A 12,623-nucleotide genomic window follows, 5' to 3' on the forward strand; every position below is an offset into this window, starting at 1 on the left:
CAAAGCGCGTGGACAGGGCCAGCCTGTTCCCCCGCAGCCCCACCTCCAGCCGGGAAAAGACTTTCCCAGAGCATTTTCTGCGCCGGGAGGGTTCGTGTCCCCGGGGCTCCGGCTGGCAGAGCAGGTCCCTCGCCGGGAGATCTCGACCTCCCCCTCCACCCGGCTGCGGGATAACGGCGGGGGGTTCATTACCCGGGAGGGCTCGTTCTCCCCGGGCTGCGGGATAACGGCGGGGGGTTCATTACCCGGGAGGGCTCGTTCTCCGCCGGCTGCGGGATAACGGCGGGACTTTCGTTACCCGGGGGGGCTCGTTCTCCGCCGGCTGCGGGATAACGGCGGGGGGGGGGTTCATTACCCGGGAGGGCTCGTTCTCCCCCGGCTGCGGGATAACGGCGGGGGGTTCATTACCCGGGAGGGCTCGTTCTCCGCCGGCTGCGGGATAACGGCGGGGGGGGGGGGGGTTCATTACCCGGGAGGGCTCGTTCTCCGCCGGCTGCGGGATAACGGCGGGGGGGGGGGGGGGTTCATTACCCGGGAGGGCTCGTTCTCCGCCGGCTGCGGGATAACGGCGGGGGGTTCATTACCCGGGAGGGCTCGTTCTCCCCGGGCTGCGGGATAACGGCGGGGGGTTCATTACCCGGGAGGGCTCGTTCTCCGCCGGCTGCGGGATAACGGCGGGACTTTCGTTACCCGGGGGGGCTCGTTCTCCCTCGGCTGCGGGATAACGGCGGGACTTTCGTTACCCGGGAGGGCTCGTTCTCCGCCAGCTGCGGGAGATGCGCGTACGCGCTGCGGCGCTGAGCTGCCGCGCCTGCTTCCCCCCCCGTACCGCGGCGCGGGGGGGAGGCGGGGCGGGGCGGCGGGCTCGGCTCGGCTCGGTTTGGCCCCGCTCGGCTCGGTTTGGCCCCGCTCGGCCGGGCTCGGGATGCTGCTGCGGGTGCGCGCCGCCGTGGCGCAGCTGGCGGCGGGGCTGGGCGCGGGGCCGGGCGCGCAGCCCCCCGCAGAGCCCCGGGGCGCCGGGGCCGGAGCCGGGCCCGGCCGGGGATCGCCGCCGCCAGCCGCGTTCTGCCGGCCGGCCTTCCTCCAGCTGACTCCCGAGGAGCTGCGCCGCGCCGACGACCACACGGGGCGGGCGGTGCAGAGCCCCCGCGACGGCCGCCGCCGCCTGCCCTGGAGCACGGGATACGCAGAGTGAGCGGGGCGGCAGCGGGGCGGCGGTGTGCAGCCTGGGGAGGGCAGGATGGCACCGCTCGGCGCTGAAGCCTTGGGGACGAAAGTGGGTCGCGGCGGGCGGTGAGCTGCGTCTGTCCCTTTTGCAGCAGCAGCAGCGAGGAGCGGGCGCTGTGGGTGCCCACGATGGGAGAGCAGCAGCGAGGGGCTGTGCTCTTACCGATCCCCGCGCGGTTTAGGCTCTTCTGTCCGTTTTGTTTTCTGCGCTTTGTGCGCAACCCCCGCCGTCACCGATGGGTGTCGAGGGCGAGGGAGCTGCGGCGCCTCTGGCAGGACGCTTGGGGAGCAGGGAGCTGGGGATTTCTTGGGAGTGAGACTACTTGAGACTTCCCCTTCAAGGACCTGATTGTCATCTTCTTTCACTAGCTGCGAGTTTCAGCCCTAACTGAAAGCGGGCGGGACGGTCAGACTTTGAAGGCTTTTGCTGCTTCTTGTTGTCAGCCCATTCCCGCATCCCTTCCTCAAGCTGATCTTCCCGATATCCTAGAGAGCATTATGAGATGTCGATTTCCCCCTGGAGATAGTGGGGTAGGAGTACCCAGAATTAAAAAATCCCCTTTTCGGTGTCCCAAGAGTTCTTTCTGCAAACCACTTGGAAAGTCTGCCCAAAGAAAATCACTCTGCTGTTTTTACAGCTTCTTCATGTGAGCAGGTTCTGCAATCTCGACCTGAAATCTGCTGTGTCAGCACAGGCTGGGAAAAGTCAGTGTGATTCTTTATGCAAAAAGTTCTGCCGGTTTCATCATCATCACCTTCTCCCCTCCTTCCCTGAGCTCCCTGCTCCCCCCAAGAGGTGATGGGACATGGGTGAGATGTGATTCTCTCTGTGTCCCAGGGGTGTATATCTGAGGCTGATACAGGTTTTGAGGCAATTATTCTGCCTGGGGCAGTGCTAGGGACCTTCAGCAAACTCAGTTTATTTCTGGTCACCTCCCCTGGAAGGTGTGTGGACAGCTGCTACCCCTGGACCCAGCTGTGGGTGGGACTCAATGCTGCTCCTGGCCCCAGATCAACCCACACAACTGGTCTGAGACACCTGGGACAGGATAGGAGCACCTGTGCAGGGCATCCCTGGCATCTCTGGGGGCATGGGGGCATCAGTGGAGGGTTGGGGGTGGGAGTGGCAGGGGGGAAGAGGTGCTGCGGGATGGCATTTGCTGGAACATGATGTGAAAGAAAGGGCCTTTACACCTTTTTTCCTCCTGGCAGGGTGATAAATGCAGGGAAGAGCCAGCACAATGAGGACCAGGCATGCTGTGAGGTGGTGTTTGTGGAGCAGAGGCCCAGTCCAAGGGGCTGGCTGTCGTCCAGGGAAGGCAGCGAGGACCTGGATGGGGTGAGAGCCATGGTGGTTCACAAGCAGGGACACGACAGGGAGGATGCCCAGGGCATGGGATGGGACACGTGGCAATGTGTGCACACTGGGGATCCCTTGGTTCCCGGTGCTTCTCTCTGCCTGCTCCTACCATCCTCCCTCCCCATGTGACTACACCAGGGCAGGCCCAGGGAGACCAGTGGCCCACGTGCCCTGGTGGGCTGCAGAGGTGGCTGCCGGAGGCACGAGGTGTCTGACGCAGGGCTGGGCTCCAGCCAGGGATCAACTGTGTCCAGACAGCCTTGGGCAGCTGCTCGCGTTGCTCCTGCGTGCACTGAGACCTGTGAGACTCGTGTCACTGTGCTCAGCTGGTAGCCCCTGCTGCTCTGAATTCCCCATGCCATCTGCTTCCTTGCAGGCTCATTTAACCTTCCCTCTTCTCCCTGCAGGGCAGGAAAGGTTTTTATTTCCACTACTGGGCCTTGTTTGATGGCCATGCAGGCAGCGGTGCTGCTGTCATGGCATCCGAGAGGCTCCACCTGCACATCTGTGAGCAGCTCCGGGACCTCGTGGAGATCCTGCAGGACCCCTCCCCACCTCCCATCTGCCTCCCACACGAGGCACAGACCAGTTCTGCAGATCCAAACCAGATGTCCTATACAGAGGACCGTGGGGAGGTCCTGAACGATGCTGTGCCACGGTTTCACCTGGAGAAAGCAGTGTCCCATGAGAGCCTGGTGATTGGTGCCATTGAGAATGCCTTTAAGCACATGGTGAGGATCCTCTGCCAGTGGGATCATCTAGGGCATCCCCTGAGAACACCTCTTTGCTGGCTGTGTCTGCATCAGCTTGACCCCACTGGTAAAAGGCAGCTCTGCAGCAAGGAGGGGACTGCAGGGAGGGCTCCAAGCATGATGATCTCAGAGAGGGCTCTGTGACGCTCTGCATTTTGAGCTTTCAGAATGCAGAGGCTTTGGGCTTCAGGCCTGTGTGGTGCAGAAGGCTCTGCCTCACTTTGTTCCAGGAGGCCCACCTGCTCCCCTTCTGTGTTGCTCTTTCCTGCCCCAGTGAAGCCACATCCCTGGCTGCCCCACAAGACCCCTGGCCCCTCAAGTCCTACAGCCACTCCGTGGCTGTGTGGGGAAAGGTACCCTGGCTGGTCTCTGCTTCCCACCTGGAGCTGAGGTGCTGCTGGAGCAGCCAGGTGCTATCTGGGGCTGCCCACCTACCCTGCAGCCTCTCTGTCTCCCCAGGACGAGCAGATCGAGCGGGAGCGGGCATCCCAGCACCTGGCCGGGGGGTGCTGCGCCCTGGCTGCCATCTACCTCATGGGCAAGTTCTACGTGGCCAACGCTGGTGACAGCAGGTACAGCCCCACAGGGCAGCCCTCAGCTTTTGTTCAGTGACTGGGGATGCCCCAGTAGAGTGAGGTGTTGCCAGAGGTATGGCTGGGGAGGAACACCCAGCTCCATCCCTGTCTAGGGGAGGGTGAAGGTGGCAGAGCTGGGCAGAGTCATCCCCTGCCTGCTCCATGCCCCGGGGACAATGCACTCTGCTGTGATCTCTGTGTTTGCCAGGTACACAGACAGGGCTGTAGAATTGCCTCCCAAAATCTGGGATGTGCTCCCTTCTTTCCTGACAACATCCTCTCTGCTACCCAGATGGCTTTGGACACCCTGGCCCCTGCTGCTGGCACTGGCCTGGGCTGCAGGTTGGAGAGTGAAAATTGCACTCAGCAAAGCTTTCAAAAATGTGCAAGAAGTCATTTTAGAGTACACTTCATACCAGAGACCTGTTTCAGGAGAAGGACACAAATCTATGTGCAGTGGGAGCTTGGAGCCCAAGAATTTTAATTGCTGTGTGTATTTCCAGGGGTGGGCTACTGTAACTGCACCTGTGTGTGTGCCCACACCCCCCAAGCAATGGCAGATGGGCAGGTCCACCTTACATTAAAGGTGACACTGCAGGTGAAGCTGGCTTGAACTGCCCTGTATTTATCATGGGATCGAAGAATGGTTTGGGTAGGAAAGGACCTTAAAGCTCATCTTGTTCCACCCCTGCCATTTGCAGACACCTTCCACTCGACCAGGTTGTCCCAAGCCCTGTCTGACCTGGCCTTGAACATTTGCAAGAATGGGGCAGCTACAGTTGCTCTGGGTATTTACTGCAGGTTACCTTGTCCTCAGCAGTGTCAGACCAGCAAATACAGGCTCTGGTCAATTTTCTGAGGCTGGATGTGCTTCCAGCTCTGGGACAGAGAAGGAGGAGACCCCTCATTCTGAATGCAGGTCCCCCTCCATGGCAGCAGCAGCCAGGCACTGGCCAGGCAGGATGTCAGCATGCAGAGTCCTGAGGCTGTAACTGTGCCTCTGAGTAACAGCCACTGCCAGAGCTGAACTCAGCCTGGCCCTACATTGCTGGGGGAGACTCACAGCTGCCAGTGTTGGAGATCCTTGCGCCTACCATGACATCCAGAAACATCTCATAATCAGACCTTTATGTTTTCTTGACACATTAAACTGTAAGAGCAGACCCAGCAGCAAGTCACAGTGCTGGTGTGGGATGGGCACCTGTAATTCTGCTGCAGGCAATTTCTGCCCCTGCTGTGTGCAGCTCCCCTCTGAAGGGAGCCTTTGTGCTGCTCCTTTTCTAATCATATTCTGTCCTTTGATTTGGTCTGCTTCATTCCCCTCTGCCCTATGCTTCTCTCCCATCTCCTCTTCCTTCCTGCCCCTCTCCTGCACAGGAGGGAGAGATGCCATGCCCTGCCCATGGGGAGCAGTGAATTCAGGAAGCAGCCCCCACCTCAGGCTGGGAAAAGGGTGGGCAGCAGAGGGGAAGGGGTTGCACCACTCCTGGGAATCAGCCCTGGAGAGCCAGGCTCAGCTCCTCTCCCAAGTCTCCTTCTCTCTAATCTCATCCTTCCATGTTTCATTGCAGGGCCATTATCATCCGTAATGGGGAAATCATTCCAATGTCCAGGGAGTTTACTCCAGAGACAGAGAGGCAGAGGCTGCAGTTTTTAGTAAGAAAGACATTTCTTCTAACCTCGTTCCTGCTGAAACACCTCCTGGCCTCTTCCCAGTCCCCTGTGCTGCCTGCTGGACTGCTGCCATGGTGGGGTTCTGGACCCAAGGGCAGCCCCATGGCTGGGACCTGCTGTTGGCACTTGTCCATCCCAGACTGCTTCCTGGGATGGGAAGAGGCACTGGGATGCAGGGAGCTGGCACGGGGGCATCTTGTGGCTGGCAGAGCCCTGGTTTGCTGTGGGCTCAGTGTGAGGGCCTGTGGCGGTGAGCCTGGCAGAGCTGGGGCATGGAGAGCCCAGGCTTTCGGCATGGGGCTGGATTGGTACGTTTGCATGGAGCCAGTTTGGTCCATCTGGTCCTGTTTGCTGTCCAGGGAACAGGGAGCATCCCCTGCCTGGGCTGCTGTGACCTGGAGGAGTGCAGCTTCGCTCCCTCCATCCGCTGTGCTCCCTTTCAGTGTCAGAGGAGCTGCAGTGCTCCTGCCGAGTCCTACTTTCTTCCCTGGCTGCTCCCCAGAGAGCCGCAGCTGATGTGTGCCAACGGGTCTCTGTCTTTCGCCCTGGAAGCTCCCTGTCCCGCTCCTTGATGAAACCCCTGGTGCCACCCAGGGAGACTCTTTAAGCTTATAAAGACCTCTCTGAGGGCAGCACAGGGGAGGAGGAGTTTGTGTTGGAGAAGGTCTTGCTGGAAGAAATTTCCTGGCTTGCAATGTACTTGGAAAAACACTGAGGTGTTTTTTCTTGAATCTATTTTTGAATGACTGAGAGGAGGAAACTGCTGTGATCAGAATCCTCCTCAGCTGGCTGCGAGGGGCAGGGCACAGGCTGGGCACAGGCACATGCTGCTCTGCCACATGATGCTGAGGCTGTGGTCAGGGCTCCCCCAGAGTGGGCTGGGGGTCTCCATGCCTCTGCCCCATCCCCCTGCCATCCCATCTTCCCAAGGGATCTCATCTTCTCTTCCTGCTTTTCTTTCCCCTTCAGCATTTTCCAACACTCCCTGTTCCCGGTCCCCTCCACACTGTGCTCCATGAGGGCTTGGGGCTGCCCTGGGTAGGGCTGTGTGCTGCTGCTTGTCCCTTGTCATGGTCACAGCTGGGACACTGTTTCAGGAAAGACCCATCACTCTTTTCCTTGGGTGAGTGCCATGCCCTGCACTGAGCCTGGGATCCTGGGAGGTTTGCAGCTATGAGTCCTTCTGGGTAAATTCCAGCTTCTCTTGGAATTTTTTGGGGTTTGATTGTTTGATCCCTTTTGGAGATCTTTATTTCCCAAGACTCTCTATGCAAAAGTTTCACCTTCTTGCTGAGTGCTGGCATGGCTGTCCTCAGCTCCAGTTTCCCCTCTGGCTTAGCACAGGTGGGTGGTTTGGAGCTGCTTTACCAGCACCGATTCAAGTGGCTCCAGAGCAGCCAAGGTTATCCCACCACGGAATGTTATAGCCAAAGTCCTGGTGGACGGTGGATCCTGATCTGGGCAGGGCTGGATCCACAGATCCTGCTCTCCCAGCCCTGTGCCTGAGCCAGCACTCCTTCCTGCAGGCATTGCTAAGGCCCGAGCTGCTGGGGAAGGAGTTCACCCACCTGGAGTTCCCCCGCAGGATCCAGCCCAAGGAGCTGGGGAAGAAGATGCTCTACAGGGACCAGAACATGAATGGCTGGTAACCCCCAACCCGCCGGCGGCCCTGGGGTCCTGCTGCGGTGGCTGCTCATCTCTGGCTCCCCATCCCACGGGGCAGGGGGCTCTGGCACACTGGGTGCCCAGGTCCCAGGTTGTCAGCGGAGGTGCTGGAAGCTCTACCTGCTGACACCTTGTCTCTGGCTTATTTTAACCAGGGCTTACAAAAAGATAGAAGAGGATGACCTGAAGTTTCCACTTATCTTTGGGGAAGGCAAAAAGGTAAAGTACTGGGGCAGAAGCTTGGCAGGGGTTGTTTCCTGCCTGCTCTCATTGTTTTGGGGGATTTCAGCCCATTTTTGGTAGTGCTGTCATCACCAATTCTCAGCTGGGAATGGAACTGGAGATAAAGCTGCTTAAAGTTCTCCTTTGATTCCACATTCTCCAGGCTCGGATGATGGCCACAATTGGGGTCACGAGAGGCCTGGGAGACCACGACCTCAAGGTGTTCAGCTCCAACATCCACATCAAGCCTTTCCTGTCCTGCTTCCCAGAGGTAAGCCTGGCTGCCAGCCGCTTTGCACCCAGGGGTCGACGGCCAGAGCCACTCGGCAGGACCAGGACCATGATATGCCCAGGGTAGCAGGAGCCTCCTCTGCCTCTCACCCTTGCTTCTTGCCCTGTTGCCTGCCAGGTCAGGGTTTATGACCTCACGCAGTATGAGCACTGTCCTGACGATGTTCTGGTGCTGGGCACCGACGGGCTCTGGGATGTCACCAATGACAAGGAGGTGGCTGCTGTGGTGATGGAGGTGCTGACGAGCTATGAGCCCAACGACCCGTGCAGGTGAGCTGCAAGTGGGCAGGGGGACGGGCATGTCCTGCACTCTACCACCTCCCCTTGGCCTGGCTCCTTGGAGCAGTTTTGTGGCCACGCATCCCTCTGGGCTCCACAGAGTGCATTGCTCCCCTGGATGAGCCTGGATCTCTCCAAGGGACCCTTTTCTGCAGCCCTAGCTGCTCTAGCTTCTTCCTCCTTGCCAGGATGCTGCATCAGGGGGTCTGGGGTCACTGCTGAGCCGTGCTCTGCTGTGCCTCCAGGTACACCATGGTGGCCCAGGAGCTGGTGCTTCGGTCACGGGGGGTGCTGAAGGAGCGTGGCTGGCGGCTGGCCAATGACAAGCTGGGCTCTGGTGATGACATCTCTGTTTTTGTGATCCCCCTGGGTGGCCCCGGCAACTACACATGATGCTGAATGAGCCTGGGGCAGCGGGGCTCACCTTGCCTGGATGGGGAATTGTGGAGTGGGACACTGAGGCTGCCTCAGGGCCGCGCCTCCTCTAAGCACTTGTTTATTGAGCCAACTGCAAGAAGAGTAAGAAACCTGGAGCCTCAGTCTGCGCTGCTGTCCAGAGCATCCCCCTCCACCTGCTTGCATCCCTGTCCCAGGTGGAGATGGAGAGGCCTTGGATGGAGTGTGAACACTAGGGTTGAGGGATGTTTTGATGCTGCTACTTCCTCAATGCTGTGAAAAGCCTGAAGGCTCCTTGGCTCCTCAGCATGTCCTTTGCCTCTTGCCATGCCTGTGCTGACTGCAGCCCTGTGTGACAGCCATGGGCCTGCTGGGGCACTCATACCTGCTGCAATCACCCCCGGTCTCCCGCCCTGTGATGCTTTGGCCAGTGACACTGAAGCTGCTGTTGGAGGTGGGAGCTGGGGCTCAGATGGGATGTGACTGGGAGTAAAGTCCCACAGACAGCTGGGCAATGCAGCCTGGCACAAGTCCAGTTGTGGCCCCACAATGGCCATCCCAGCCTTGTGCTCCCAATTTTCAGCCCCTCACACCTTCATTCTGTCATGGACTTTGTCTCAGTCTCCAGTCTAGGAGATTGGAGCAGTGACCAAGCTCTGCCGTGCACCCAGAGCCCTGAGGAGGGATAAGCAATTGCACCAGCACTGGTTGTGCCACAGGTTCTACCCCCACCTTCTCATGCCTCGGATCGCTGCAGTGCTTCTGGAGCAAATTCTTTATTAACTGGAGAGCTGAGCTGGAAAATGTCTAAATCCTTTCTTGGTGTGGAGAGTCTATGAATGTACGTCTATATTTTGGAGTGGTTCTGAGTTAGCAGCCTCACACAGAGCAGCCCTATTCAGGTGAGCTTAACAGCTTAACTGCACTGGATCTGCTTAGCCCAGGGCTGGAACCCACAGCAAAAGCAGCTTGGTGTGACCAGGGCAGGGAAAGACAACTCCCTTGTTTTCCTTAATGATCTCAGAACTGGTGCAGGGGGGAGCTGAGCAGTTGATCTCTGCACTGGATTTTTGCATCACACGCGTCTCTAACCTGGAGCATCCATTTCCCAGACCTCTGCAGAGTCCTGAACTGTGAGGGATTGTCCCATCCTGGCAGTGTGGGGATGGGGAGAGCTGGGCCATGGTTGCTTGGGAAGGGCTCTGTGGCACCGGTAGTTTGTGTCCTGTCACTGGGTGCAGCCAGCTTTTGTCAAGTGTCACCTCTAGTGAATGTTGTGTCCTGTAACCAGTGAGATGTAAATAAACTGGGTGCACACGATGGAAAGTGAAAGTTATGCACGAGATTTGAACCTGTTGGCATCCATGCTGAAGGGAATGGTGCTGGGGCTGGGAGCCTGTCCTTGTGTAGCACTGTGTGTTTAAATAAAGATTTTGTCACTCACAGTCCTACTTCAAAGTCATTCTTTGCAGAGCTCCTGCAAAGAAGACTTACCGAAAAGCCAATTAGCTCTGATTAATTTATGTAGGCAGGCAAACAGGCGCAGAGCCATGTGTGCTGCTGTCCATCTGCCCTTGGCATGGTCAGAGCCCATGCAGCGTCCATGCAGCTCCCGTGGGCAGTGGGAACCGCTGGTGTGCTGCCAGGCTCAGCATGGTGCTGCTGGGGATTTGGATCCCTGGGTCTGGCTGGGAGGCAGCAGCAGTGGCCAGTCTGGTGGGAACAGGAGCATCGCACTCAGAATGGAAGGGAGAAAAGGCTCATGGTTTTCCTGTCTGCGGGGGAGGGAGTGGGGCAGGCTGTGGCTCTGAGGAATGTGACCATCCCTCTCCGGGAGTTCAGGCACTCAAGCAGCAGCTGCTTCTGCCTCGAGGGTGGGCTGCCTGCCGAAACATCCCCACGTCCCTCTGACGGCCACCTGGTACCCCTGATACTCCTGATGCTCTCTTCACACTTGTTTGCACAACCCCGTTCCCCTGGCACATTCCTTTTCGTGCTGGTGGCTGAGAACTGGCTCTGCTTTTCCAGGTCACTGCCCGGCTGCTGGATAAGACAAGGAGGCAGTGGCTGCTGCATTTAAAGCTTCCTCTGTGGTTCCCTTTTTTACTAAGGAAACATTTCCTTTGGAACCAACTCCTGGCCCGGGGCTTCATAAATAAAGAAAAATAGTCTGCAAGTCCTTAAAATAGCAGCGGTTTATGAGGCTGGGTCCGGGCCAGGCTCCTGGGGCTGCCTTTCCCTGGCTGACGGACGGGAACTCTGCCCTGCAGCTGGATGTCATGGGGGGAGCAGCCGCCTGGTGCCCCCCGGCAGCCCATGGTGGGCTCGGGGACCGGAGCCCCACCCGTGGCACTGGGGTCACCTTAATGCGGGGCACGGCACGTCACGGCCCCCTTCTGCCCGCGCCCCTTGGAGGGGACCCTGGGGACAAGGCATGTCCCTCCGCCACCTCTGTGCCCGTCGCGGTGGGAAGTGGCCTTCGCTGCTGCTCCTACCTGGCACGGGGGCGTTTGAGGGCAGCAGCTCAGCCCCTCCCGGCAGCTGGGGTCGCCCCATCCCCACTTGGCCTCGGGAACCTGAACCGGTAAAACGCCCTCGGGGCGCCCACGGGCTCCGCGGGGAAACACCGGGGGCTTCGGGGTGTCCCGGAGCCGGGCGGGGGGCAGCGCTGGAAAGGGCTCGGCTCGGCTCGGCTCGGCTTGGCTTGGCTCAGCCCCGCACAGCCCCGCACGGCTCGGCACAGCCCATCACGGCACAGCCCGGCACGGCCCCGCACGGCTCGGCACAGCCCCGCACAGCTCAGCCCCGCACGGCTCGGCACAGCCCATCACGGCTCAGCCCCGCACGGCTCGGCACAGCCCCGCACAGCTCAGCTCCGCACGGCTCGGCACAGCCCATCACGGCACAGCCCCGCACGGCTCGGCACAGCCCATCACGGCTCGGCACGGCCCCGCACGGCTCGGCCCCGCACGGCTCAGCCCCGCACGGCTCGGCTCAGCCCATCACGGCTCAGCCCCGCACGGCTCGGCACAGCCCATCACGGCTCAGCCCCGCACGGCTCGGCACAGCCCATCACGGCACAGCCCCGCACGGCTCGGCACAGCCCATCACGGCACAGCCCCGCACGGCTCGGCACAGCCCATCACGGCTCGGCACGGCCCCGCACGGCTCGGCACAGCCCCGCACGGCCCCGCACGGCTCGGCACGGCCCCGCACGGCTCGACACAGCTCATCACGGCTCGGCACGGCCCCGCACGGCTCGGCACAGCCCATCACGGCTCGGCACGGCCCCGCACGGCTCGGCACAGCCCATCACGGCTCGGCACGGCCCCGCACGGCTCGGCACAGCTCATCACGGCTCGGCACGGCCCCGCACGGCTCAGCCCCGCACGGCTCGGCTCAGCCCCTCACGGCTCGGCACGGCCCCGCACGGCTCGGCACAGCCCCGCACGGCTCGGCACGGCCCCGCACGGCTCGGCACGGCCCCGCGCTCCCGCTCCGCCCTCGCGGGCGGCCCCGGACGGGGCGGTGCCCGGAGCCGCGCGGCGAGGCCGGGGACGCAGCCGGAGAGGGGAGCGGGAGCGGGACGGGGCAGCGGCGGAGAGAGGTGCGGCTCTGGGGCGCTGCTGGGGGCTCGGGGGCTGCGGTCCGTGCTGGAGGGGGGCAGCGGGGGAGTGGGGATACTGGTGGGGCGGGGGGTACTGGCGGGGAGTGCGGCCAGAGCTGGGGTCTGGGGGAACTGAGGTCTGGATTACTGGATGTGATGGGGTCTAAGTTACTGGTGGAGTCTGGAGAAACAGGGCTTCGTGGATACTGCTGGGGCTTGGGGGAACTGGGGTCAGGGTTTACCCGTAGGGTTTGGAAGGATTGAGATCTGGGGTTATTAGTGGGATGTGCGGTTACTGATTCAGGTAAGGTGTGGGCTCAAAGGTGGGGTTACTGGGGTGTGGGGTCAGTGCAGGGGTGGCGCAATGGGCCATAGGGTGGGTGGCCCAGCAGGGCTGCTGGGTGGGGTGCAGCAGGACAGGGTGGGCTGGGTGTGCCTAGGGTGGGGTGGGGGTCCCTGGGTGTGGTGAGGGGTGAGCTGTGCCTCAGTTACTGCAGGTTGTCATTCCTTGAGGGTGGCCTTGGGCTGTGGGTCCCAACTTGCAGTTGTCTCCCAGGCAGTGTCTGACCTGGGAA

The 12,623-nt window shown here is 60.7% G+C and overlaps 1 protein-coding gene across 2 annotated transcripts; it reads left to right on the forward strand.

Moving 5' to 3' along the window:
• The first annotated feature begins 861 nt into the window (after positions 1–861).
• PPM1J (protein phosphatase, Mg2+/Mn2+ dependent 1J) lies at positions 862–9,886 on the forward strand. 2 transcript variants are annotated; one of them, XM_068173632.1, is made up of 10 exons: positions 862–1,191; positions 2,440–2,566; positions 2,995–3,318; positions 3,799–3,911; positions 5,486–5,570; positions 7,115–7,233; positions 7,409–7,472; positions 7,639–7,746; positions 7,885–8,036; positions 8,291–9,886. In XM_068173632.1, exons 1-10 carry the CDS (start codon positions 926–928, stop codon positions 8,436–8,438), a joined length of 1,506 nt encoding a protein of 501 aa, XP_068029733.1. In that variant the 5' UTR covers positions 862–925; the 3' UTR covers positions 8,439–9,886. The 2 variants fall into 2 exon arrangements, with proteins under 2 accessions (XP_068029733.1, XP_068029734.1); XM_068173633.1 differs by lacking the exons at positions 3,799–3,911; positions 5,486–5,570.
• Positions 9,887–12,623: the final 2,737 nt, after the last annotated feature.

This window comes from Anomalospiza imberbis, chromosome 26, assembly GCF_031753505.1.
Source record: "Anomalospiza imberbis isolate Cuckoo-Finch-1a 21T00152 chromosome 26, ASM3175350v1, whole genome shotgun sequence".
NCBI lineage: Eukaryota > Metazoa > Chordata > Aves > Passeriformes > Viduidae > Anomalospiza > Anomalospiza imberbis.

Bases quoted from the DNA above. Each gene is read 5' to 3' on its own strand.
- PPM1J (XM_068173632.1), top strand. From the start codon at position 926: ATGCTGCTGCGGGTGCGCGCCGCCGTGGCGCAGCTGGCGGCGGGGCTG. The intron at 1,192-2,439 runs GTGAGCGGGGCG...TCCTCCTGGCAG, and splicing joins TGGAGCACGGGATACGCAGA to GGTGATAAATGCAGGGAAGA. The intron at 8,037-8,290 runs GTGAGCTGCAAG...CTGTGCCTCCAG, and splicing joins GAGCCCAACGACCCGTGCAG to GTACACCATGGTGGCCCAGG.